Below are 25,210 nucleotides of genomic sequence, written 5' to 3' on the forward strand. Positions count from 1 at the left end.
GAACCAGATTACGGTAAAACACCACTAAATCAATCTCATGGCATAAAGGGGGCAATTAGCCGGATTTGCCTCCGTGGTCCACTCGAATGTAGTCCATATCAATATATAGTGCCATTTTCATGCCAGATATAAACTTTATTTATGCTTGATTGTAAAAAGGAATGTCCGCAGATGATTTTAAGCTACGTTATATGCTTCAAAAGTTGATTGGAAGCTGCCTTGTAAAATGAAAGTGAAAGTAGTTATTTCCTGATGTCTACCTACGCAATATTAACGTTTTCATCACGTGTCTCAGTCACGTGACCATGGTTTCACTGCATTATGGTCAACCCCATATTTTTTGGGTATATTTTGATTGCCTAAAGACGGACCTTCAAGACAAGGGTAGTCTCGCAGGAAGTGAAAGGCTAGAAATCTTGATAAAAATATGTTATAAGTTGTTAATTTTATATAGAAAATAGTAGCGGATGCATTTAATACCTTCATACCTCATTCTGAGCCCGTAGTCATAACTGGTTTACTGTATAGGATATAAAAAATTCTCTCTTAAGCGTCGTTTTACATTGACAGCACTTGAATACTGTCAACTTGAAGCTGCTTTTGAAATTAGCCGATTTTTTGTTAGATTTCTTTTTATTATATCAGTAAAACCTATTCTTAAAAAAAAAAACAACAAGACATACCGGTAAAACCGATGGATGCTCCCCGAAATTTGGATATTAAAAGAACAAAAGTGGAATTTACTGACTGGGCACATACAGTTTAAAAGACAATATCTCACTGAAAACTAATTCCAATGGATAATGAAGAAAATACGCGCACCTCCTCTTGAGACTCAGAGTGAAGCGTCCTATGAATTTTTGTTGAATTCCGGGCAGTGGCTGCTGAGAACCATTTCCGACTAATCAATAAATCAGTGAAAATCATCCAACCGGAACACGGAGATAAAATGCGCATCTCCTCTTAATAGTAAAGCTTCCTATGAAGTTTCGCTAAATTCCAACCAGTGGTTGCTGAGAAATATCCCGGACAAGAATTGTACTAGTGACTATAGTATACTACTGTTGAATAATCAAAGGGCAATAACTCTATGAAAAATCATCCGACCGGAACATGAAGATAATATGCGCATCTCCTCTTGGTAGTGAAGCTTCCTATGAAGTTCCGCTAAATTCCAACCAGTGGTTGCTTCGGGGAGCATAAAAACTATTGCAAATGAACTATTTATAACTTTCTCTACTTATGGACACGACTTAAAGGCGTACGCTAGAATTCCCTGTATATGAGATGGGCGAAAATTTTCCCAATAACAGAATTTCTTTAAACTTTGGATATTGAAGGACAATCATCTAAGAAACAAAAATATGCAATAAAAATCATAGGTCACCGGTATCGAAAAAGAGTTATCTGCCCCTGAAAACGTCATTTTTGGGGGAAATGCCGTTTTCAAGGGCAGATAACTCTTTTTCGATACCGGTGACCTATGATTTTTATTGCATTTTTTTGTTTCTTAGATGATTGTCCGTCGATATCCAAAGTTTGAAGAAATTCTGTCATTGGGAAAATTTTCGCACCAAATTCTAGCATACGTCCTTAACAGAGAAAGCAGTGTCCGTTTCATTCTCAAGAAAATGTCAAACCGTATATTACATGAACTAGAAAGAGGGTAAGGTTAATTAAAGTGTGTTATTTCTTTTTTTGTAGAGCAGTGGAAGACAGTATTCTATATTACAGCCGCAACCTAAAAATTTGGCGCAATATTTCACATCATCAGTCTATTCAATGAATATGTAGATCAAAAATCCGCTTAATTAAGCCGCTGCTCTATGAAGTGGAGATTTTGCACATGTCGTAACCTCCGATGAACAGAATCGGATCTGCTTTTATTTTGTTTGATTGTGTTCTGTGCTTCCAACGGATCTTATAGATGTTATTTATTACATATGATTGCTCATATCAGTACCTGGTAGTACCCTCCTCAGATAACCAGTCCATTATGTAATGGACTCAGTGACGCAAATTTGAGTTATGTAATGTTACTTTAAACCGAGTCTACTTTTATTTTTCTTAGTTGTATTCTACGTTTGCAAAGGATCTTCTTATAGATTTTGTTATCTATTGCAACAGCAATCTTTAAGCGCCATGTAGGGGATCATGGAGTTCATTCATTATCTATGTAATGGAATTACACTATCCTTTTCATTTCTTCACATGAACAGACTCAGTCAAACCGAGTCTGCTATTATTTTGGTTGGTTGCATTCTATGATTCCAAAGGATCTTCTTATAGAGTTTTTGTAACATTTCTCGGTCATGTGGGGAAACGTCCAGTAGAAGATAAGGTCCAAGATTCGGAACAATTAAAGAATCATACAAATTCAGTGCTAACTGCAACACATTCATTTATTTTTATCTTGCAGCAAAATATAGTTTTAATTGTGTAACAGTTCAAAGGTCATTCATTTATTATATGCTTTTCTACAATAGCCATTTGAATGTTACGGTCATCAAGTGCAGCTTCCAAGAGGTGTCTTTCCCGCTTACCATTTCAAGGCGATGCCACACTTTGTTCCTTTATGTATTTCTAACTTATATTGTCTACATGTATTTGTTTTAGTATTTTGGTGTAATTGCCTATCGTCTACCTTTCCATACACATATACTGCTGTAGGCTATGGGTTCGGAAAGATGGTTATTCCTGAATTTGAGGCTATTCACAAAATGTGCAACATCCTTCGCAACCGCCAGCACCTAGTTTGAAGGCGAAACTGTATCAAACAAGTACGAAAGTTGCTGCTAGATGCAACAAAAGGAAACTCCGCGCAAAACAAAGCAGTGTACGTAGTACTGATAGAACAGGAGATGATATAACGATACTGGTGTCTTTGTTGTAGACCCTAGGCAAACAGACAGTCTGATGGGATTTCATGAATGTTCGAGATAAAACTTTGCCTTTGTAGTGTGAGCTGGAGTTTTATTGTTGTATTTAATGACCTAATTGTTGACTGATCATGACCCATATGCGAAACTGACCTCTAAGTTTCGGTATATGGAATGAAATGTATTGCATACACAAGGTTGTGCTTAAATTCAGACTTACGACGAAGTTGTTCATCCGAAATGGCTGAGTTTCAAACTTAGCTCAGATGTTATCAAGACCATTATTCTGATAAATATCTAATCAGGAATGTGGGCTCTATATGATACTTTCAAGTTAAATGATGAGGAAGGACTAAGATGTACAATGAATGAAACACAACAAACACCATTTTATCCCGCCTAAGGGCGTGAAACTCACAGTTTAAAAGGAACAAGAAAAATATAACCCAACTGTTATATGTTGACGATTACGTTGGTGTATTTACTTAGAGGGTATTGTCGTTGTTGTTGTTTTCTTCACCTCCTCCTTAGAAGAACAGCTTCTGAATACGCAGCAATGAATATTGACTAAACAGTTCACTATTATAAACACCTTTACCACTATATACAGTCATATACAGATCAACTAGTATTTTGGAAGGACAACAGTCAATGTTGTGCAATCAGCCACCTCTCAAGAAAGACCATTGTTCTGATATTGCTAAATCTATTTTATTTATTTATTTATTTGGGTTTTACGGCGCACCAACACAGTATAGGTTATATGGCGCCAAACAGGACTACAAATTTTGGTTCCACATCTCATTTACATCGAAATAAAAATGATATTGCTAATTTAAAGGTCAGCCTGTAAGAAACCTACATTGGGATAAGAGCAAGGATACTTTAAAATGCAAGTCACCTTGGTTCAAAGGCCAGTTTTTGCTTTATTGTTAGGATTTGTATAAAGTTTGACTATAATTATGCGTATCAAACATTAAACACATAATTAGATCTACTTAATCCTTGGTGTTGATTACCGAAAGAGATATGGGCTTATCCATGCCTACATTAAGATGACAGAACCTTATACCTTTAAGAAATAGAAACAATGACATTGTAGTATGAAACTTACTTATATACAATCCAATAAAAGTAACACAATAGAATGGGTTTAAAAATTAGAATAAACTAATTTACAAAGCAGTATCCGGATTTTCGGTTGGAATAAAAGGCCTATACCCCCTATCATATGAAATAAATGTGGCAAATAACAATGCCTAGAATATGATAAATCAATACTTAAAATAAAATGAAAAAATAAAATTATTACACACGAAAAAGGTAACCTTCTTTCTGGCACATTCATCAACCTGAAAACGAAAGGAATTTTCCACGTGGTGCCCGACACAAATTGCTTTCTTTTCTGCTCTTTGATTTCTTTCCCGTTTCTTTTTTTTTTTCCAGTGAAACTTATTTTTCTCGTGTGTGTTGTTAAATCTGATGCCATTATTCCGGGCCAGATCAGACATTAAAAATAAAAATTTGAAATTTTGCAAATCGAAAAGAAAAAAATCTTCATTTGTGACATACACTGCACTGCACTCACAAAAAGGCCGTCAGAAATATTCCGCGCCTGTGGGCATGGAGAATAACATGCCGTAGACTCTATGGTCTCAGAAGACATCGCTTAGTTTAAGTACGGGGCGACACACGGCGCTTAAAGACTACCGGTACTGTTATAAATACTCGTTAAACACAAAAAGCAACCTAGCAAAATAGAAGCGGACATGCTGTGATTGTGGCTGTATTTATAAATTCATACCCTTTGCACTGGCTTTAAAAGAAGTCTGATATAAAATAACATTGAATCAAAATGACATGAATAACTTTATGCTGCCTTAACACGAGAGACTGATACTGACCTAATGATGGCATTATGGTAGACTACGTGCATTATAAGTACATTCATAGAAAAAAAAACAGACGATAGAAAAGACAGACGACGGACGCTTTTACGTAAACAGGTTAATTGTTTAAGACTTATTGGGCACGCACTAGATTGAACCAAGTCCAGAAAACTATGCATTTATAATGTGAAGAAAGGTTTGTGTGAAATATATATTATATCCCGGTGACTGCTGTAACATCCGTTCAATGATCCATCATAATTCACGTGAAAATTCCAGGTGGTGTCCTTCGTGTTTTCATGCTTAAAGTTATAAGTATACATCGGAAAACCCTCCAAGTCCCGAACAGCCATTTATGTTGCATAAAATGTATTACACCATGCATGTAATCAATATCATGATAGCTTCAGTTTGCATATTCGCAAGGGTCGATCCCGTGACAAAATATTGTTTCTTTTAAGCGCTGACCTACATCTTTCTGAAAATCTTTTGAATTCCAAAGAGATTAGTTTTTTTTATAGGCTTGGACAATACATTATAGAGAGGGAATTCATTATTGTATTAAACTCGTCAAAAATAAAACACCATAAACAGACAAAAGTTTAATAAAATGATCGGGTAGTGTTTATTTTAATTATTGTGTACGATGTTTTAACATAATCTCAAGGACAGTCTGTTGGTAATTCATTGTGCAACGCCAGGTGGATAAGGCCTAAAAAGATACAAAACGATACCTGTTACTTAAGAATGGTACAATCTAAACATGCTTTATAAATACAAACAAAAATAATTGCCATAATGCTATACAATCTAGGCAATCTCTTTAAAAGCAGTCGGAGACAACAGTATTTGCTTTGCTACGATGTAATCTAGCATTTTTTTTCAAATAAAGACAAATATAACGGCTTTAAAGCGATATAATATAGACATTCCTTTTACATACACACAAGATTATTAACTTTAATGCGATATAATATAGACATTCCTTTTACACACACACAAGATTATTAACTTTAATGCGATATAATATAGACATTCCTTTTACACACGATATAGTATAGACATTCCTTTTACACACACACAAGATTATTAACTTTAATGCGATATAATATAGACATTCCTTTTACATACACACAAGATTATTAACTTTTATGCGATATAATATAGACATTCCTTTTAAATACACACAAGATTATTAACTTTAAAGCGATATAATATAGACATTCCTTTTACATACACACACGATTATTAACTTTAATGCGATATAATATAGACATTCCTTGTTCATACACACAAGATTATTCACTTTAATGCGATATAATATAGACATTCCTTTTACACACACACAAGATTATTCACTTTAAAGCGATATAATATAGACATTCCTTTTACACACACACAAGATTATTCACTTAAATGCGATATAATATAGACATTCCTTTTACACACACACAAGATTATTAACTTTAAAGCGATATAATATAGACATTCCTTTTACACACACACACAAGATTATTAACTTTAATGCGAAATAATATAGACATTCCTTTTACATACACACAAGATTATTAACTTTAATGCGATATAATATAGACATTCCTTTTACATACACACAAGATTATTAACTTTAATGCGATATAATATAGACATTTCTTTTACACACACACAAGATTATTAACTTTAATGCGATATAATATAGACATTCCTTTTACACACGATATAATATAGACATTCCTTTTACACACACACAAGATTATTATCTTTAATGCGATATTATATAGACATTCCTTTTACATACACACAAGATTATTAACTTTTATGCGATATAATATAGACATTCCTTTTGAATACACACAAGATTATTAACTTTAAAGCGATATAATATAGACATTCCTTTTACATACACACACGATTATTAACTTTAATGCGATATAATATAGACATTCCTTGTTCATACACACAAGAACACAAGATTATTCACTTTAATGCGATATAATATAGACATTCCTTTTACACACACACAAGATTATTCACTTTAAAGCGGTATAATATAGACATTCCTTTTACACACACACAAGATTATTAACTTTAATGCAATATAATATAGACATTCCTTTTACACACACACAAGATTATTAACTTTAAAGCGATATAATATAGACATTCCTTTTACACACACACAAGATTATTAACTTTAATGCGATATTATCTAGATATTCCCTTTAGTTTAGTTTATACTAATTTCTTTTAGCTCGATTGTGATGAAAGCTTATTGTAACCACTCTCGAGTCCGCTTCCTGGAAAAACCAGTACTGGTGTCATATGAAAAGTCATGGTCCTGACTCAAGTGAGGCTCGAACCCATGACCCCTGGATTGAGCGGCTGACACCTTATCCACTAGACCACCGCTCCCCTCATATTCCCGTTCAATACAGACAACAAACTGATTTAAATGCAATATAACCAAGACGTACGCTTTCAATAAAGATAATGTATTTGCTGCGTTATGATGTAAACATTCCCGTTTATAGTAGACGCAACTTGACCCCGATGGTTGACCTTTGTATTATAATACATAATGAGGCACAACTTATTATTGAAAAGGAGTGTACGTAAATCACGAGCTGCACGCGAAAATGGAAAAATAAATTTGTGTGAATAATTAGTGTATTGGAAAGTTTTATCTGATCAAATGTAAATATACATACTTTGATACTGCACTGTGTACAAACTTAGTCTATATAAATATACACAGCTACCCTAAGGCCCCTTATTTCTTCAATGAAATAATCGATATGAATGATCAGGCTAAGGTCAACCATCGCGGTCAAGTTGCGACTATTATAAATAAAAGCAAAACAAGTGATTGAAGTATTGCCATGCAATACAAAGTCTCCCTTCTGGAAGGCAACTAATTTTCTCTGCTGGCCTTATATCTGTCAATGTTGAAGAGATAGACTAAACTTTTCAAAGATAAATAAACATTACATAAAGTCTAGAAATTGAGTTCTAAGTCCTTCAAATGACCGAAAAAATGATTATACAAATGTGAAATGTACGATATTTTTGTTTATATCAATAACGGAATTTTATTATTTGATTTAAAGTTGTGATCTGCCAGATTGCCAGTACTTACGTGCAGAGACATCTATCAGTTTACTTCCCTTTCAGTTTTAGACACAATATCAAACCTTTTTTTGCACAACAAAAACATTTAGAATATACATGTATTTATATGTTTTTGATTTACCTTCATGTAATTTATGGTAAAAGTTACGATAATAAAAAAAAATATCAGTAAGTATTTTATCGAGAAGATACTATACTTTTGCTTGTATCAAAATGTCACAATAGAACAGCTTTTGTAATATAGGATTATTATATTTTGATATTGACGTTTGAGAGTTCAAATAGATTCGTCTGCCGATTAGGGAAAACAGCATGATTTACCTTGCCTTATTTAGGTAAGAACTACTATCGTACTGAATAATACCACCTAAATAACGGACCGTTCCATGATTAAAAGTACAAAAACATCGTTGACCTCAAAACAAACTTATAAAGGTGCAATTACAGTTCGATTACTAGGACACACGTGTTACACATTTTCAACCCAAAATTTCACTACTTGCAAAATGACCTTTCTACTTTTTATTATGCTCACGTTTTTTTCTTATAAAAGACACACTAAAATATGGAACCCTGAGTTAAGGTTACAAAATGCAATCTTTAATGTTTACAAACATGATGTTTACGAAAACGTTTTGTATAATATCCTGTATGATTACAGCTGTAAAACGTCTGTAAAAGACCTGTATTTTGAAATTACAGCTGTAAAAGACCTCTAAGTGGAGAATTACCAGAAATACAGTTGAAATTTACAGGTGTAAAATAAGTGCAGGTCTAAAAATACAGCTGTAAACATTTTAGTTGAAAGTTACAGCTGTAAAATGGTCATGTCTCAAAATTACTGCTGTAACATTTTGGAGGGAAACATGTGTACAGTGAGTGTCAGTCATCTTTAATGCATTTTGGCGGGATATAACTGAAATTCACAGAGACACCACATCATCTAAAATATTGGAATTTTAGCCATTATGGAGTAAGTGCAAATGTTTAATTATCTAATACAGTTGTAAAAGGACATATTTAAGCACATGCATTGACAATTTACTCTCTATTTGAAACTGATAAATTTAATGGAAATAATTACAAAATTGTCATATATTTTCATGACATAGATCTAGAAAGTTTTATAAACAAGATATAATGCATAGTTTCTACTGTGTAACCTACTCTTTACCTTTGCAATTGCTACACCAGAGACATATTTCATATTGTTCTTTACTTACTAGATCATTCATTTTGCCATTTATGTAGTAATTGCCACCCTTTCTAGAAAATCACAACTGATCCTAAAACTTTTTGTACTTCTCATTTCGTCCCTTAAAATAACGTACTCTTTTTCAACGCCTGTTATATTTCTACAGCTGTAACTTTTAGGCATATTCACAGCTGTAACTTTTTCATTTTTACACCTGTAACTTTTTTTTACAGCTATATCTCATTTGCATAATTCGACCTGTTTTGCAGTCGTTTTACAGCTGTAAATTGAAATCTACAGCTGTAAAATCAATGTTGTTATATAAAACCTACAGGTGTAAAATTGAGATAATCATGACTGTAATTTTAAATAAAAATACCGGTCTTTTACAGCAGTAAAATTTCGTACATGTGTTGATTTCTTATTTCCCTATAAACAATATTTAGGCATTGTAACTAAAAATACAACATTCAAGTAGGCACTATCTATTATATATATATATATATATATATATATATATATATATATATCTATCTATCTATGTAGCTAACTGCATCAAAGTACGCAGTCTGAAAAAAAAATATTTTAGATATCATTTTCTGAAAAAGAGTTATTTGAGCTGAAAAAAAAATGATCCTGGGTAAAATATCTGGAAAAAAATGGAGACAACTCCGCCAAACTTTATTGTAGGCTTAGGTGGCTATGTCATGTGCATAGTACCTCATGCAAATCATGCACTTTTTACCACGTAAAAAATCATGCATAATTAGTAGCAATTACTGTAAAGATCATCATTTTGAAAAGAAAAATATGTAAAGATCAAATCATTTTAATTCCCTGGAGGAAAGTGTGACATTTTGTTTTGAAATTTGTCAACAAACAGACGATTTTTTAAAATGTTAAAACCCAGAGAATTTCACAAGGTAAAAGTTGTCGAGAAAGCTATTGCTGGAAAGAGAATGATCTCTGCTACCTGTATACATGGTCAAAGTGAGGGGAAAATATCTAGAATTATAAGAAAATCAAAGAAAACAATTTCAGGACTGTTAGATGCATGACTGTGTTATCATGTATCACTCCGGGAGAACTACGTTCCAACGTAAGTCATGTCTCAACGATATCATGTGACATATCTCAACGACTTCTGGTTACCGTATCGCTCAATATGACACGGCTTATATTATTTTCATATATAGCAATTACTTTTATGATATTTACTTATGTCTTGAATTGAACATGTATTCAGATTCCAAAAGTAATCGCATAAATTTATCAAAACATTTAAATTTTAAAAACAGTTGTCTGTTATTTAGAAAATAGAAGCATTTTGCTATTTTCCAGAATAAAACAAGTATACTACACTTTTCAACAGCAATACTTACTGACAGTCAATGATCGATTAAAGGCAATGCCAGTTAATCTTAGAAATATATTACTGCAACTTCTTTATCATAAACAGGCAATATTTATTTAATATCATGTTCCTCATTCTAACCGATGATGTTACTAACTCTAAACGCGACATAGGTAAGCGTTACTGACACTCACCGAAGTCTTGCGGCTAAACATTACATATATTCGAGTGAAATGTACCAGCAAGTCTGTGACTGAAAATCAGATTTTATTCAAAGTATGTACATATGTACTAGTATTTTTTATCCGTTTCTTTTATTATCATTTGACGGTTTCCCCAAGATATCTTACTAGCAATATGTACGGGGTAGCGCGGAGTTGACTTATACTATTGCATGCGCACACCTTAATTATTATTAAGTCTGTAAAAAGACTCTTTTGAAGCACAGGACGCAACTAAGAAACCTGAAGTAAGCATGTAATCGTAGGTTATTAGATTTGTATCTAGGTATATGCACGCGTTCTGCAGTGGAAATTGAGAAATATTGCGCGACTTTATGAAGAATGAATGCTTATTTATCGATGCCAATCTAGAAATCTTTTTATAATTACTACGTGTGTATTATTCATTATATCAATGATAAAAAAATGTCCTTTAACCCAAGTGGAACTGAAAATGTCCTAGTTAAAGAACTTAAAAACATAACGACATCCATGAAACTGACGTCACAATTGACGACACGCACCCGAAATAAAACTAAAACATCAATATTTATAGGTTATTGACTTTGTATGTGGATATAATGCACTTGTTCTGCAGCAGTAATATTGCGCGACTTTAGGAGCGCAATATTATCCGCGAAAGAACGTGTGCATATATCCACATACAAAGTTGGTAAGGTTTTTATTACATACCTACTATCAATTAATTACTTTATGTCTAAATTTTTCTTTCTGGTACGAAAAACAGGAACAATATGAGAAGAATTTCTCTGAAAATCTAATAAACAAATCAAGCTGACGCGCATTCATATTTTCCGCAAGTTGAAACGTCAAATAGATGTCGCAACGTGCGCGTGGACGTCATGGACATCACGCGATTCTTTCCATTTAAACGTTTAGAAAACATTACTCTCCGATATGAAAGCGTTCTCCGCAATATGTACAGTTTAATATATGGGAGAGTGGTGCCTTTGAGTAATAATGGCCCTGCCAAGGTGATAATAGCCTGAGGGCTATTATTTTCTTTTAGGGCCATTATCACTAAAAGACACCGTTCTCCCATCTATTTACCTGTTTATTACACGTGTACCTATAATCGTGTAAGAAAAGTTTAAAGTGCATTTTTGTTTGTTCAAGCATTTACTGGGGTTTTTCAGTTTCTATACCATTTAGATAAGAGGCTACATGTTGTATAAAATCAAATGACTTGATAGTTGTACTTTCTTACATAAAGCATACTTCAGGGTTGAAAAGAAAATCATTTCATGAAGAATTGCTACGAAGTTAATATACGACTGGGTTGTGCTTTCTTGACATAATGGCACGTCTAGTGTTATAATCGTCCAAGGGCTTTATTCCGAGGACCATTATGCAACTAGGTGTGCCATTGCGGCCAGAAGGCACAACCAGCCGTTTATTGACTTTTTTATCATATACGTTCATTTCATATTTAGGAAAAATACACCGGACTGGCCTTTCTGTCGACTTTACCAATGCCTGCAAAACCCATATGGCACCCCATGCGATGGCTCTCGTGCTGGTTACGACAACTTGTGCTGCTTTGATATTATATGGTATTGTATATGTGAACTTAGACAATATCATGTACCTTGAGACCTTCTCTTCGTCCTATTTACATGTAGTATTTTTGTCGGTCTGAAATACGTTATTTTACGGAAAGAACATACCGTTGCGCTTTAAACGATAAAACTAAAGTTGAATTTTGTTATTGTGCTTCTCTTGAATGTAATGGCCTCACTTCGGCTTACGGACGTTTATTTCCCGCGCTGTGGGTGCATGCTCTGCCATATGAATAAGTACTGGAAATGAAATGTTTCTAATTGCTTTTAAATTTCTGTTGTTATTTGTAAAATACAGCATGCAACAAAAATGATCTGTCAGAATGAAACGCTAATTTTTATACGATATGCAAGAAAAAAAAAACAGTTATGTGTTTACGAACTCGACAGAAATATCCATCCTGAGGGCACTTGCGCCTTGTATGGTTACGAGTTATGACGTCTAACATTTGCACGGCGTAATAATAATTATCATATGCGAACAAAATGAGCAATACGCCTGCACATTGTGTTGAAAACATTTGTTACGAAATAGCTAATTTATGTGGAAAGTTCTTGAGGTAATGCTTTACGATCCTGATTATCTATACAGTATTGATTACCGGCGTACGCATGTACGTACTATGTAATAAGTGTAATTTTCTACAAGTTCAAATGGTAATTATGATGCTGAGACTTCGCAACATTGTATGTGAGACGTTGTCACATAATGTATGTTATCGTTGCGGCCTTGCAACATTTATGTAGCTTACATAAGTGTATTTGTAACTAGTTCGTTGTATCTTGCAAAATGCTGCAAATAGCTAATATATCTTCTACAAATCAAACTTATCTTTTCAGTTATGAAAACGTAAAATATATGCTTAATTACACATAATAAGTGAATCAACAAGGTCATTCGAAGCGATACCGTAGCTTCATCGTTGAGGTATGTCACATGATATCGATGAGACTTGACTTACGTTGGAACGTAGTTCTCCTGGAGTGATGTATAGCAGGTAACATAGATAGCTTACTTTTCTATTGCACTGGTATAACCAGGACAGGATAATGATTGTCAAACGGTGTTCACTCAACAATTTCACTCTATTAACAGATTGTTTCCCTTGTGTAAACAGGGCTTAGGGTCTCTACACTATTGTACTATATAAACAATATGTTATAACACAATATTTGGATTGAACTTTGCATATACAAAAATCTACAATTGTTGATTACTTGTAAAATCTATAAATATAAAAAGTATTTAGTTTCAATTTTGATAACATTTCAATGTAAATTGGTGGGGAAAAAGTGTAAGAAATCATCATGTTAAAGGGAAGTAATTCTGAAGAAACTGCGATTAGGTCCATACGACAAATGAGCTAAAATATATTACAGACTGGACAAGATAAGATCGATGTTGACTTTTGACTTTCAAGTGTGACCTTGACCCTTGACATAGGGGTCTACGTATAACACATGGGACGTTGTCTCATTTGGGGTTAGGGGATTATTTGTGTCAAGTAATATTAAAACCCCTTAATGGATGGCAGAGTTACGGACCACAAAGGAAAACAACTATTGACATTTGACCTCCGACTGTGACTTTGACCTTTTAGTTAGGGATAAAGGTGTTGCGCAAGACATGTCTCAATATGGAAAATATTTGTGACAAGTAATATTAAAATCCCTTTGTGAATGACAGAGCCACTGACCATACTGGAAAAAAGACTATTGACATTTGACCTCCAAGTTTTACCCTGACCTTTGAGCTAGGAGTCTGGGAGTTGCGCATGACATGTTGTCTTATTATGGAGTACATTTGTGGCAAGTAATATTAAAATCCTTTAAAGGATTTTTTAGTTACAGATCGGACATGAAAAAGCCCTGTTGGCCTTTCACCTTCAAGTCTGTCCTAGACCTATGAGCTAAGGGTCCGGGTTTTGCTACACATCGCCTCATCCTGGGAAATATTTGTGCCAACTAATGTTCAAACCCTGCTTTGCATGACAAAGTTATGGACCGGACAGGAAAAAGCCCTATTGGCATTTGATCTCTAAGTGTGACCTTGTCCTTTGAGCTAGGGTTCTGGACGTTACTCATGACACGTCGTCTGACTATGGAGAACGTTGCTGTCAAGTAATATCGTAATAATTTGATGTTCTGGACCGGACATGAAACAGACCCTCTTCATGCCATGTTAACATTTGACTGCCAAGTGTGTCCTTGACCTTTCAGCTAGGGGTCTGAAAGTTGTGCCTGACACAACCTGTCCCAGTAGAGGATAGAGGTAATAACGTCTTTAATGCGATATAATCCAAACAACATTATACAGGCGACAATTGGTCCTTTCTTAAAACACTAACCTGCTAGATAGCGGACTGCCAAACAACATTGTAATAATAAACTGCTGACAATTATACAGGCGACAATTTGACCATACTTAAAACAGTAACCTGCTAGCTAGAGGAGCTAGTGCACTGGCGAACAACATTGTAATAACAATCTGCTAACCATTATACAGGCGACAATTGGGCCTTACTTTAAACACTAACCTGCTAGCCAGAGCTAGTGGACTGCCAAACAACATTGTAATAACAATATGCTAACCATTATACAGGCGACAATTGGACCTTACTTAAAACACGTTATGGTACTTGCCTGCTACAGTGGACTGTCAAGTAGTAGTTTAATAAAACAAACTGCTGACCATTACACAGGCTGCAATTGGACTTTACATAGACACACGCAATGATACCAACCTGCTTTACGGACTGACACAAACATTGTAATAACAAACTGCTGACAGTTATACAGGCAGCCATTGGACCTTACTTAAACACGTTATGGTACTAACCTGCCATAGCGGACTGCCAAGCAGCATTGTAATCACAGGCCACCTCATTTTTCACATAATCATTTCTATCGTCTTTATACTCATCACTTTTTCCAGGACCACCAACAAGGGCTCCATACAACGTGTGGGGATTGGGTCCAGGGTTTTTCTGTTCGTCCCAGCCACATGGTGCCGGCATACTGGGACAGGAGCTTATTAAAGAAAGTATTAAATACCAAGTGATCACTATGATATTTCACAAACAAACAACAACTCAGCTAGTATGCCGCTTAAACTCTTCGAATTCGGCATATTTTACCATTTGATGAAACATATTTCTTTTAATACACAATAATTCCAGACTTAGTAACACTGGAAAGTCATTTTTTTTTGTAAATATGAAAGATAGCAAAGTTGAAAAGTACATTGAACTGCTTTATTACAACTACCTATATGGGTTAAAAGGCAATAACTTTGAAAAAAATATCATTAAGTCATTTCTGAACACTAGACAGAGAAAAGGAAAATATTTTATATGAACGAGTTACTTCAAGAGTTGGACATATTACAAAAACATGACAATGTATCTTAACAGAGCAATAGTTTTTACCTAGATCTGTGATGAGGTCTTGCTGGAGCATTGGCACCGAAGCCAACAACGAAACTGTGATGGTTCGGGTTGTCACCTAAGGCATAGTGTATCTGGCTCATCGCCCAGCATCGGTACTCCTTTGCATGTAGACCTGCATCCGCGGCCATCATAGCGGCAAGACCCATGTTTACTATAATCATTTATTATTTGAACATATTTAATGACATCATTTGAAAGAACATGTAGTTTTCTTAAAAAAACAATAACTTTAGAAGTATAAAAAAATCCAAAACAAATTAATTAAAACTTCACTAAATAAATAAACTAACTGTGTTTGTAAATCTACATTGATGATTAAATGTCTTGTTTAGCAGACATTTCCTAAAAAAATACTTCTAGTTTGTTTAGTTGTAGTACAAATGAAATACATTGCTTAGCTATACATGTATTACATGTGTACTGTCTTAAACCGTTTTAGAAAAGTATTATAGCCGTGCCATGAGAAAACCAACATAGTGGGTTTGCATCCGCGCAGTCTGGTCAGGCTCCATCCTGTTCGCTTTTAAAGCCTATTGGAATTGGAGAAACTGTTAGCGAATGCGCAGGCTGGTCTGGATCCATGCTGGTCGCAAAGCCACTATGTTGGTTTTCCCATGGCACGGCTCATTTCAGTTATGTTACGGCGGACAGTTAATCTAAGTAACTAGTGTTCCTGGATTCTGTACCAGTACAAACCCGTTTTCCGCAGGCAACTGCCAACTTACCCACATGAAGTAGCGGCGGAGTACAAATGATTTCAGACACAATATCTTTTATCAAATCGTCAAGTAGAAACTACGCTTCGCCAAGGGATCGAACTTACGACACCGCGGTCCGTAGATCTGCGCTCTTTCTGTCTCCCTAAGTGGGCGGGTATGAGCCATGTTTAAATATTTCTCTCTCGTTGCAATTAAAACGAAACATATCTGATTATGACGACACATTTCAACTTGTCTATAACGACGCATCATGATAATATCAACTTCTCATGTCCGACGCCACCGGTACCAGTTGAAGAGACACGTTTTCACTGTGTATGTACCTGCGTATCTGAGAGCTCCCCACTGCAGCCTATAAGCCATGCCCCCGGGAGTGTACGGGAGTGAACCTCCTGGCATCCAGTCAGTGAACGTTGCCTCAACATCCGTCTTATATATATCCTTCTTTGTCAGTTTGTAAAGCAATACCTGAAATTTGAACCTGAAATCTATGTAAATGTTTTTTAATCAACATCCTCTTTTGCGCAATTTTTGCACGAGGAGCCCCACGTCGCATGGTCAAAAAGGCAAGAGGCGCGAAAACTGTTGTTTTTTGTTTTTTTTTGTTTTTTTTTGAAAAATGGAGTAGGAAACAAACCAGGCTTGCAAAAAGACTTAGTGTACTTCAAATTATAATTAGTCCAAAATTTGTTTAATGATTTGGAATTTTATGATTAAGGATATATCTGCAGTACTGTTCACATATACAGATCAATTTTGAATAAGAACGAAGGGTATGGAACGAAAGACCGAAGGTGTCTACACACTTCACAACTTAAATCAATGAAATGTTAGAGTTCTATTGTTCAGTCTCGAAGTGTGTAAACGTTTTGTCCATTATGAATTGTGAAAACGTGAAGTTCATGAATACATACTTCACTATTTCACATTAATTTTTAAAAATCGTGAGGTTCATGATTTTATAGTTTATGTTTTCACGTTTTATGATACAAAAAGAAATCAGGAAATCGTGATATTCACTTCATATTTCATATTTCACGTTTTATGAAACGAAAAGAAATCGCAAAGCCCCGAAGTGTGAAATCGTAACAGTCATGAATTGCCGGATAGTTCAATATTTCACGTTTTATTACATTTAAAATTATCATGAGTTTGTAAAGTGCGGTGAAAAATCGTGAAGTGAATCATTTTATACGTCACCATTTCATTATATCAAAAATGTTAAGACGTGAGGTGTGGAAATCGTGAATTTTATTATTTCATATTTCACGATTTCACGTTTTATGATTAATTATAAACATTTCGAGTTGTGAAGTGTGAAATCATGCAATCCATAATTTCATTCACGTTCACGTTCTAAGTTGTGAAGTGTGAAATCATTAATACTCCACCAGTCTTCCCTACATTTTTCGGCAGTTTTGATATAATCAAAATGACTTTCGTTATCGTCTTACATTTGTATATGTGGTTTTATCGTCCCAAGAGTCTCCCCACCCAGCTCCACTGACTCTGTTGGCCTCAGCATCGGCCAGATACTGGCTCTCTCCTGTCGCTTCATATAGCCAGGCAGCCGCCCAGCCTAGCTCGTCTTGGTAGTCCGCGGATCTGAAAATCAGATCCAAAGACAAAGTATAACTAACATAGTATCACATATCTAGACAGCAACCAAATAAATCACCGTTGGAACCAATTATGATTTTGATTTGATCAGAATGGATGTATAAAAAAATCTGAGTGTTTGATCTCTTACAATAAAGAAACTAATTTCAAGTCGACTTTAAAAAAGGCACCTAAAGCAAGCAATTATGATTTTTTAAAAACTTTACTAAATGCAAGGTACGAACAATCTAGAACTGTAAAGACGAGCTGAAGTGTAACATTTAACATACAAATTATACAAAATATGTGCAACATATAATGAAAAAACGTATAGAGGCCTAATGACAAAGTAACATGTCTTATGTTACTTATGACACAAACCTGTAATATGCGGCAGCCTGATTAACGCTGTCACTGTATTTTCCCTTGAATTGGGTTGCAAATTCGTACAGTTGTTTAGCATGGGTTAAAAGTATGTTAGCGTAAGTTGCGTCTGCAAAAAGGAAATTTAGAAACTATAAAAATACAATTTATCAAACAATATTTTGTCAGGCATACTCGTGTTTATAATTCATAAATTAAAGGTTAAGTTGGAGACAAAAGCAAATTTCGTGGCAATATAGATGTACCGAACCTTCCCGAACAGAAATCATATACCAAGATTATAAGTTCTATAAACCTCATATTAAAGCACATCTGTGTTTATCTGGCTGGCACTAGTCATGCGAATGATAAGAAGGTACACGCCAAACAGATCAAACAAAACCGATTTACTTTGAGTAAAAAGAATGGGATTAAAGTATGCTACGAACATCTTAAAATTCAACAGAACTGGTCAAAAAGCTGTTTTAACATACTAATGTGCTTAAAAACAAGATATCCGGCGGCCATTGCAGCTGCGGTTTCACCGGCTACGTCACTTCCGGGTTTGGATTCAGTGATCTTGAAAGCTGGTCTCGCCATTGTCATGTCTTCTGGCCGTCCCCAAAATCCATGATCCTGGCCTCCATCACCTACCTGTTTGTATATTTCTTAATCTTTTAAAAACACGAGCCATCACCAGTAACAAATAACGACATGGTCAAATTGTACGAAATTCAATTTTCAAACAGATTTAAAAAAAGTAAGTTAAAGGGACCTCCTTGGCCAAGTGGTAAATATTGCTGACTTCAAGTCACTCGTCCCTCAATGACGTGGGTGCGTGACCTCGATTGGGGTAAAGAATTTTCAATCCGAGGAAGCCATCCATCTAGCTTACGGAAGGTCGGTGTTTCTACCCAGGTACCCGCCCGTAATGCCGGGTAGCCTGTCTGTGTAACTCTTTACCCAAACAAAAACAAAAGAAGGAAAACAAATAAAGTAGTTTCTATGACAGATAATATATATCTGTACTGCCAATAAAATTTTTATTTCATAATTTAACTGGATTTACACGCAGAATTATATGTTTACGATGAAAATTAAAGCTAACAAACCGCCGTAAGGTAAGGTGAGGTGGAGCTTTTATTCATGGGTAATTGCAAAGAAACTTGTCCACAACCTGACATTCCTTACCTGCACATACAATTCATGAGGGGCAACATGACACTTGAGAAAGTAGTCTAGTGGCCATTTGATGGCATCAAGTATTTGCTGATGTTGTCCAGACTTTGTATAGGCGTCTTGCCACTCAAGGTAACCCCACGCAAGCATGGTGGTTGTGTAAGCCATTGGGAAGTTAAACTTTACATGGTCTCCAGCTGGGAAGGAAGTAAAATGTATTGTAATAGAGTGCAAAATGCCATTTTGTGTGCACATTTCAATTTCTACGAGGTTTGCACGACACGTTGCCTAATATTCAGGATCGAGATAAAGCTGTAATTGCAAATTCTAACACGATCTGCAGCAATTGGTATATAAACATATAGCGAAATCGCCTATACATGAATCTACGATAAAATATGGTTGGCTGTTACATTTCACCCCCTATGATTGTGGCATAAGAGATTCTACTTCAGTTCCATTACATACAAATTATTTCAGGGCCAAACGGTTGAAAACAGCATCTCAAAAACATAAATATGATAAAATGTCATACTGACTAATGTATAGGACCGTAAAACACGTTTCGATCTCTACAAGCGAATTCAATTAGCTTAATTAAGATTCAGCGGTGACGTCATAAATGTATGACATAAAGTATGACGTCATAATGATGTGACGTCATATAAAGTTAAGCTCGTAACTTGTAACACAGGGTCAACTCGAGTGATTTGATGATTCTCTTCATAATTAGTTTGCGAGCTGTTAGATTACTAAATTATAAATACTTCTCAAAATTCTGATAAAAAGAAACAAATATCTATACGTTCCAATGGCTATGCAACTCTTTCTAACAATAGGGGGTAAATTGTAACAGCATATGACCCGAATGACGTATTACGCAGAAAATGTAGTACTGTAAAATGCGAATTATTTGCGTTGTTAGAATCGAAATGATAAATCTGTTCCTATATTTTATCAGTTAATAAAACATGGGCAGTCGTTTGGATGCGAATAATTAATTATTACGCATCCAAACTCCTGCCCATATTTTATTAACTGACAAAATATAGGAACAGATTTATTATTTCTTAAACAAAGAAGTAGAGCGGGTGTGGGTATTTCCGAACAGTTAATCAATAATGTTGAATGTTCGGAAATACCCACTTATATTGCCATTTAAAAACAACTTGTTTATAGAGTGATTCTAGCTGATTTAGCGTGAATAATTCCGAACTATATAAGTATACAGATATTGTCAGTATAGTGTATTGAAGATATTACCTATTGGACGTGTATTTCCGAACAGAGGGGGTAATTCCGAACAACAGTGGGGCTAATTCCAAACAGTTCCAACTTCTTAAAAACAGAACGTTTGTTTGTTTACAATGATAAACACAGACATTCTTTACGGTATTACTTGCATTTTTAACAAAGAAACTTTATAAAACAAAACATATAACTGGAATTTACAGAGCATCTGTATCTAAACCTAAATTTGCAGAAGCACAGCACAACATCTGTGACAACTTTCTACATGATTAATGTCCGAAAACTGAATATGGTATTAACACCCTTATACATGATGCAGTGTGCAGTGTTAAAAATGTCTTAGAATCTGTGTTTAAATCAACAGTATTTGCATTCAAACGGAAGTTCGTCTGTATAGCCCAGTAATTCATCTGCCACACATTTAGGGTGAAATCTGCATCCACAATTGGTGCATGTAGGGTTTTTCACATGCATAGCAGTAACGTGGACCTTGTCGTGCAGGGTTGTCTTGGCATCCAAAATCTTCTTGCAACTCTTGTCAAGCTCATGCTATTGCTACACCAGTCGCCGCCTCCTCTACCACAGACGGATCATATTTCACATGTTTAAAACAAGCTAATATGAATGAAAGAAAGTTGAACTCATTTTACTAAGTAGTAGATTTATTTATTTGTTACTGTATCTTTTTTATATATATATTTATTTATCTACTTATTTATTAATTTATAGTCTAGCTCTAGTTATTTGCTTCAAATATAGTATATTATTAAGTCTTTATATATACTTATTTTGGATAAACTGTTCCTCATACATTGATTGTTTGGAATTAGCCACACATTAATTAACAAGTGTGTCTAATTCCGAACGGCTTCTTTGATCTTTCAACGTTTTCCTTAATGAGAAATGCAGTTAACTCCCTTCCCACGGGACACTTGTGATGTAAGAATTCCATCAAAACATTGTCAGCGGTAAAAACCAATACTTTTAGATCCTTACATACTACTTACATCAAAATACGAAAACAGGTAAGAACGACATGCATGCAAGCTCTCTTATAAATTCTAGTCTATTATTTTGAAAAGGTGCGCGTCAAAACTTTGCATTCATTGCAATATGATATGGAATTCTTTGTTATCCTGTATGTGACGCCATAGATTAGATTGGTGCCTTTCAAGAATACAAAAATGTCATTGGAAAAATGTGTTCGGAATTACCCCCCTGTTCGGGATTACCCACACCCGCTCTACATCTTGAATATTTTTATGGTCTATGATATCATATGATCATTTTCGATTTTTTACTCTAAATTGTCAATTAAGTTTTACTATGATCTCCTACGCAAGGCGTAAGTAACCGCTGTAAGTATGCGGAACCGGAAATTGTGTCATGAAGACTTTACTTGCCTTTCAGATAGTAAATTTTAAATTATTCTTACCGTCATAGTAGCCTCCAGTAAGATCTTCTCCGTTTGCACCTTTGTCTCCTAGCGCGGAATTTCCACGCCAGGGTATGCGGTTATCAGCCGGAAGTTTGCCAGATCGTTGCGCTTCATAAAATAACAATGATTTCATCAGAACTTCTTCGTAGTTATAGTCGGTCTGTTGTTGTCCTGTAATAAAATAGATGCTTTGATATAGATGCACGGTGTTTCTGTTTCAAAATGATGTATCAATCTGACGTTTAGTTTTATGTATTGACGACATATCTAAAGAGTTATGCTTTTCTTTTAACAATGTTTGCAACTGATTTTGTGATACATGTAGTGTCATGTAGCTAATTCAGCCAAATAAGTTAAATTTGAGTAATATTTTTCCTTGATTCTGATTTGTACTATTTTTTCCTTTGAAAAATTTCCCTCCGTTTGTTAGAGTGTAATATTTCTACACTAACAGCCTGGTCTTATACCAGTCACGACGAAACTTAAGTGTAAATAGATTATAAAGAATAATTTTGGGTTTTTTTACCAGTGGGTATATGAATCGGCGGCACAGTCTGTGTATCACCAGTAAGGTCTATAAATTCTGCAGTTGCAGTTGGTGCAGTACTTCCGGTGAATTTCCCCATCATTCTTATCTTCAGAGTACTTCCGGCCGCGTGGTATCCTTTGTCAACTTTATTCAGCAGTACATAGTATTTACCCCCATTATCTCCTTTCACAACCCATTCACCGTCCCATTGCTGCAGGAATGAAGTAATTTAGATTTGATTTCTTTCATTCCGATATAGTTTAGACTACATTATGGCGACTTTCTACCTTTAACATTGGAGAATACCTTAGATGCCTCACTGACATTGCGCGAGAAGCTGAACGGCTTTCTCAGTTAAATATAGAAGCAGATACGCTTAAAATAAGGGATGCTTTCTGCAAGAACTTGTTCATAAATTGCATATTTTGACAAGTTTTCACAAAAAGAAAGTTTTCATTTGAATACAAAATCTGCATATAATGAATAGCAATTTCCTTTAGGCCTATATTAACTTGGTATTCTTAATATATTCCTATATCGAGGAGCAAAAGTATGTCTTCAGAAAGCGAAAACTAAACGTAAATATTGCCTAAGCTGGATACTGCATACGTAAGCATATAAAATGTATTGTTGATGCAGGCACTGAGCTTCCATCAAACTGCTAGCTGACCCAACTCTCCATTCTTATTTCGGAATACCTTTTGTTAATGTCAGTTTTAAACGTTTCTCTTCGCGATCAAGATGAGAAATCATTTCCTTAGATCTGAATGTTCTTTAAAATCTAGAAAACTTACCTGAATGCTCGAAACGGGAACGCTAAAATTAATCTTAAGTTCCCAGCCTAGAACATTACTCTGTAACGGTACCGAAAATTGACCTTCCCAGTTTGTGTCCCAATGTTGCAGAAGCTTCATGTTGACTGTCTCACTATGGCAACCATGTTGCCAGGCAACCAGGAAAAACAAAATCTTCCACAACTAAAAAAAAAATTATATGACCATTTTCTTAGAAGATACACATCAAATAGTCTTTTGTTTAACTCTCAGATCGTGAAAAAAGGAGCGTCGGTCAGATGTACATATTTAAAACACCAATTTTGAGAAAATTTATAATTTTACAAAACAATATTATTGTAGTTTCACAACACCATTATCTACTAAGAGGTTGCATGGAAGTCAAATGTAAGAGACATGACACCGTATAATTCTGTACCATTGACATTATGATTATATGCATGTGAATTGAATTATATTATTTATACCAAAAGGTATTATTTAGCGACCATGGACACTTCCCTCCAACGAACTGAGATAGGTCCTTGTAACTTTCAGACTGAAGCACACTAAGGCTAATTGGTTAAAGCATGACACAGCATTTATAAACGGAGCTACTACATTCACACTGCCATCCAAATGCTATTTTCTCTCCATTTATTTTTTATTTTGCTGGGTTTAATTAACGTCGCACAGACACAATTATAGGTCATATAGCGACTTCTGTTTGCACACCATTGGGGCACAATATCATCATAATAAATGAAAAACATTCGTTTAATGAAACATATAATTGAGCCATGCCATGAGAAAACCAACATAATGGGTTTGCGACCAGCATGGATCCAGACCAGCCTGCGCATTGCGCAGTCTGGTCAGGATCCATGCTGTTCGCTAACAGTTTCTCTAATTACAACAGGCTTTGAAAGCGAACAGCATGGATCCTGACCAGACTGCGCGGATGCGCAGGCTGGTCTGGAGCCATGATGGTCGCAAACCCACTATGTTGGTTTTCTCATGGCATGGCTCATATAGAGATATAACGATAATAATCTTAATAATTCACAAAACAAACTTTAGCTCACCATTTTCGCCGCTTGACTGAAATTGAACGCTATCAGTATGTTATCTATGTCATCAAGCGTTTTTATAACAAAAACCACGCCAGTTTTTCACCTTTTACGAGGAGCTCTTATCAATGTCTGCTTATATCAGAAAGTCTTTAATCTGCGCTGTTATGTAATAAAAATTTGATGATGTTATAAAACTTAATGTTCCATACTCACAAACCCTACACATTGGTAAAATACAACGTTGATTCTTGTCTTTAACATTAAATTTTGTCTAGTCGTGCCTTTAGGAATAATGCCCTGTGTGCTAATTGTATTATTTTGAGGGCATTTGTGCACTTGTACTTCGGACTGCCCCTTCGTGTATATTTTATTTTATACAAATTTTGGATCGGTCCTTTATAAATGTTATGTATGCTGTTTTTATTTCTGCGGTGTTAACCCCAATATTTTATTTTTTGTTGTTGTAGAAACACACTTCTTTTAAAACAAATGTTATTGTCTGGTATACATCTGTTGGACCTAGTACCCCTGCCTTATCAGATCGATTATTCATGTAGTCTAGAACTGCTATTATGTTGTTCGCATTGTGT

At 35.1% G+C, this 25,210-nt stretch overlaps 1 protein-coding gene across 1 annotated transcript; it reads right to left on the reverse strand.

Annotated features, from left to right (window-relative positions):
- Positions 1-5,355: 5,355 nt before the first annotated feature.
- LOC123527213 (endoglucanase E-4-like) lies at positions 5,356-24,752 on the reverse strand. Its single transcript, XM_045306540.2, has 12 exons — positions 24,633-24,752; positions 23,569-23,751; positions 22,772-22,985; positions 22,243-22,416; positions 19,569-19,753; positions 18,872-19,031; positions 18,396-18,507; positions 17,870-18,020; positions 16,739-16,883; positions 15,676-15,847; positions 15,087-15,277; positions 5,356-5,480 (listed from the first exon to the last, which is right to left on the reverse strand). The coding sequence occupies exons 1-12, from the start codon at positions 24,633-24,635 to the stop codon at positions 5,431-5,433; spliced, it is 1,740 nt and encodes a 579-aa protein (XP_045162475.2). The 5' UTR covers positions 24,636-24,752; the 3' UTR covers positions 5,356-5,430.
- Between the last annotated feature and the right edge of the window lie 458 nt (positions 24,753-25,210).

Source organism: Mercenaria mercenaria, chromosome 14, assembly GCF_021730395.1.
Source record: "Mercenaria mercenaria strain notata chromosome 14, MADL_Memer_1, whole genome shotgun sequence".
Lineage (NCBI taxonomy): Eukaryota > Metazoa > Mollusca > Bivalvia > Venerida > Veneridae > Mercenaria > Mercenaria mercenaria.

What these genes read in the sequence shown, in the direction of transcription:
- LOC123527213 (XM_045306540.2), bottom strand. An exon ending in TTCCCGTTTCGAGCATTCAG is followed by an intron (nt 22,986 to 23,568) that starts GTAAGTTTTCTA and finishes TCATTCCTGCAG; the next exon opens with CAATGGGACGGTGAATGGGT. An exon ending in TACTGGAGGCTACTATGACG is followed by an intron (nt 19,754 to 22,242) that starts GTAAGAATAATT and finishes CTTCCTTCCCAG; the next exon opens with CTGGAGACCATGTAAAGTTT.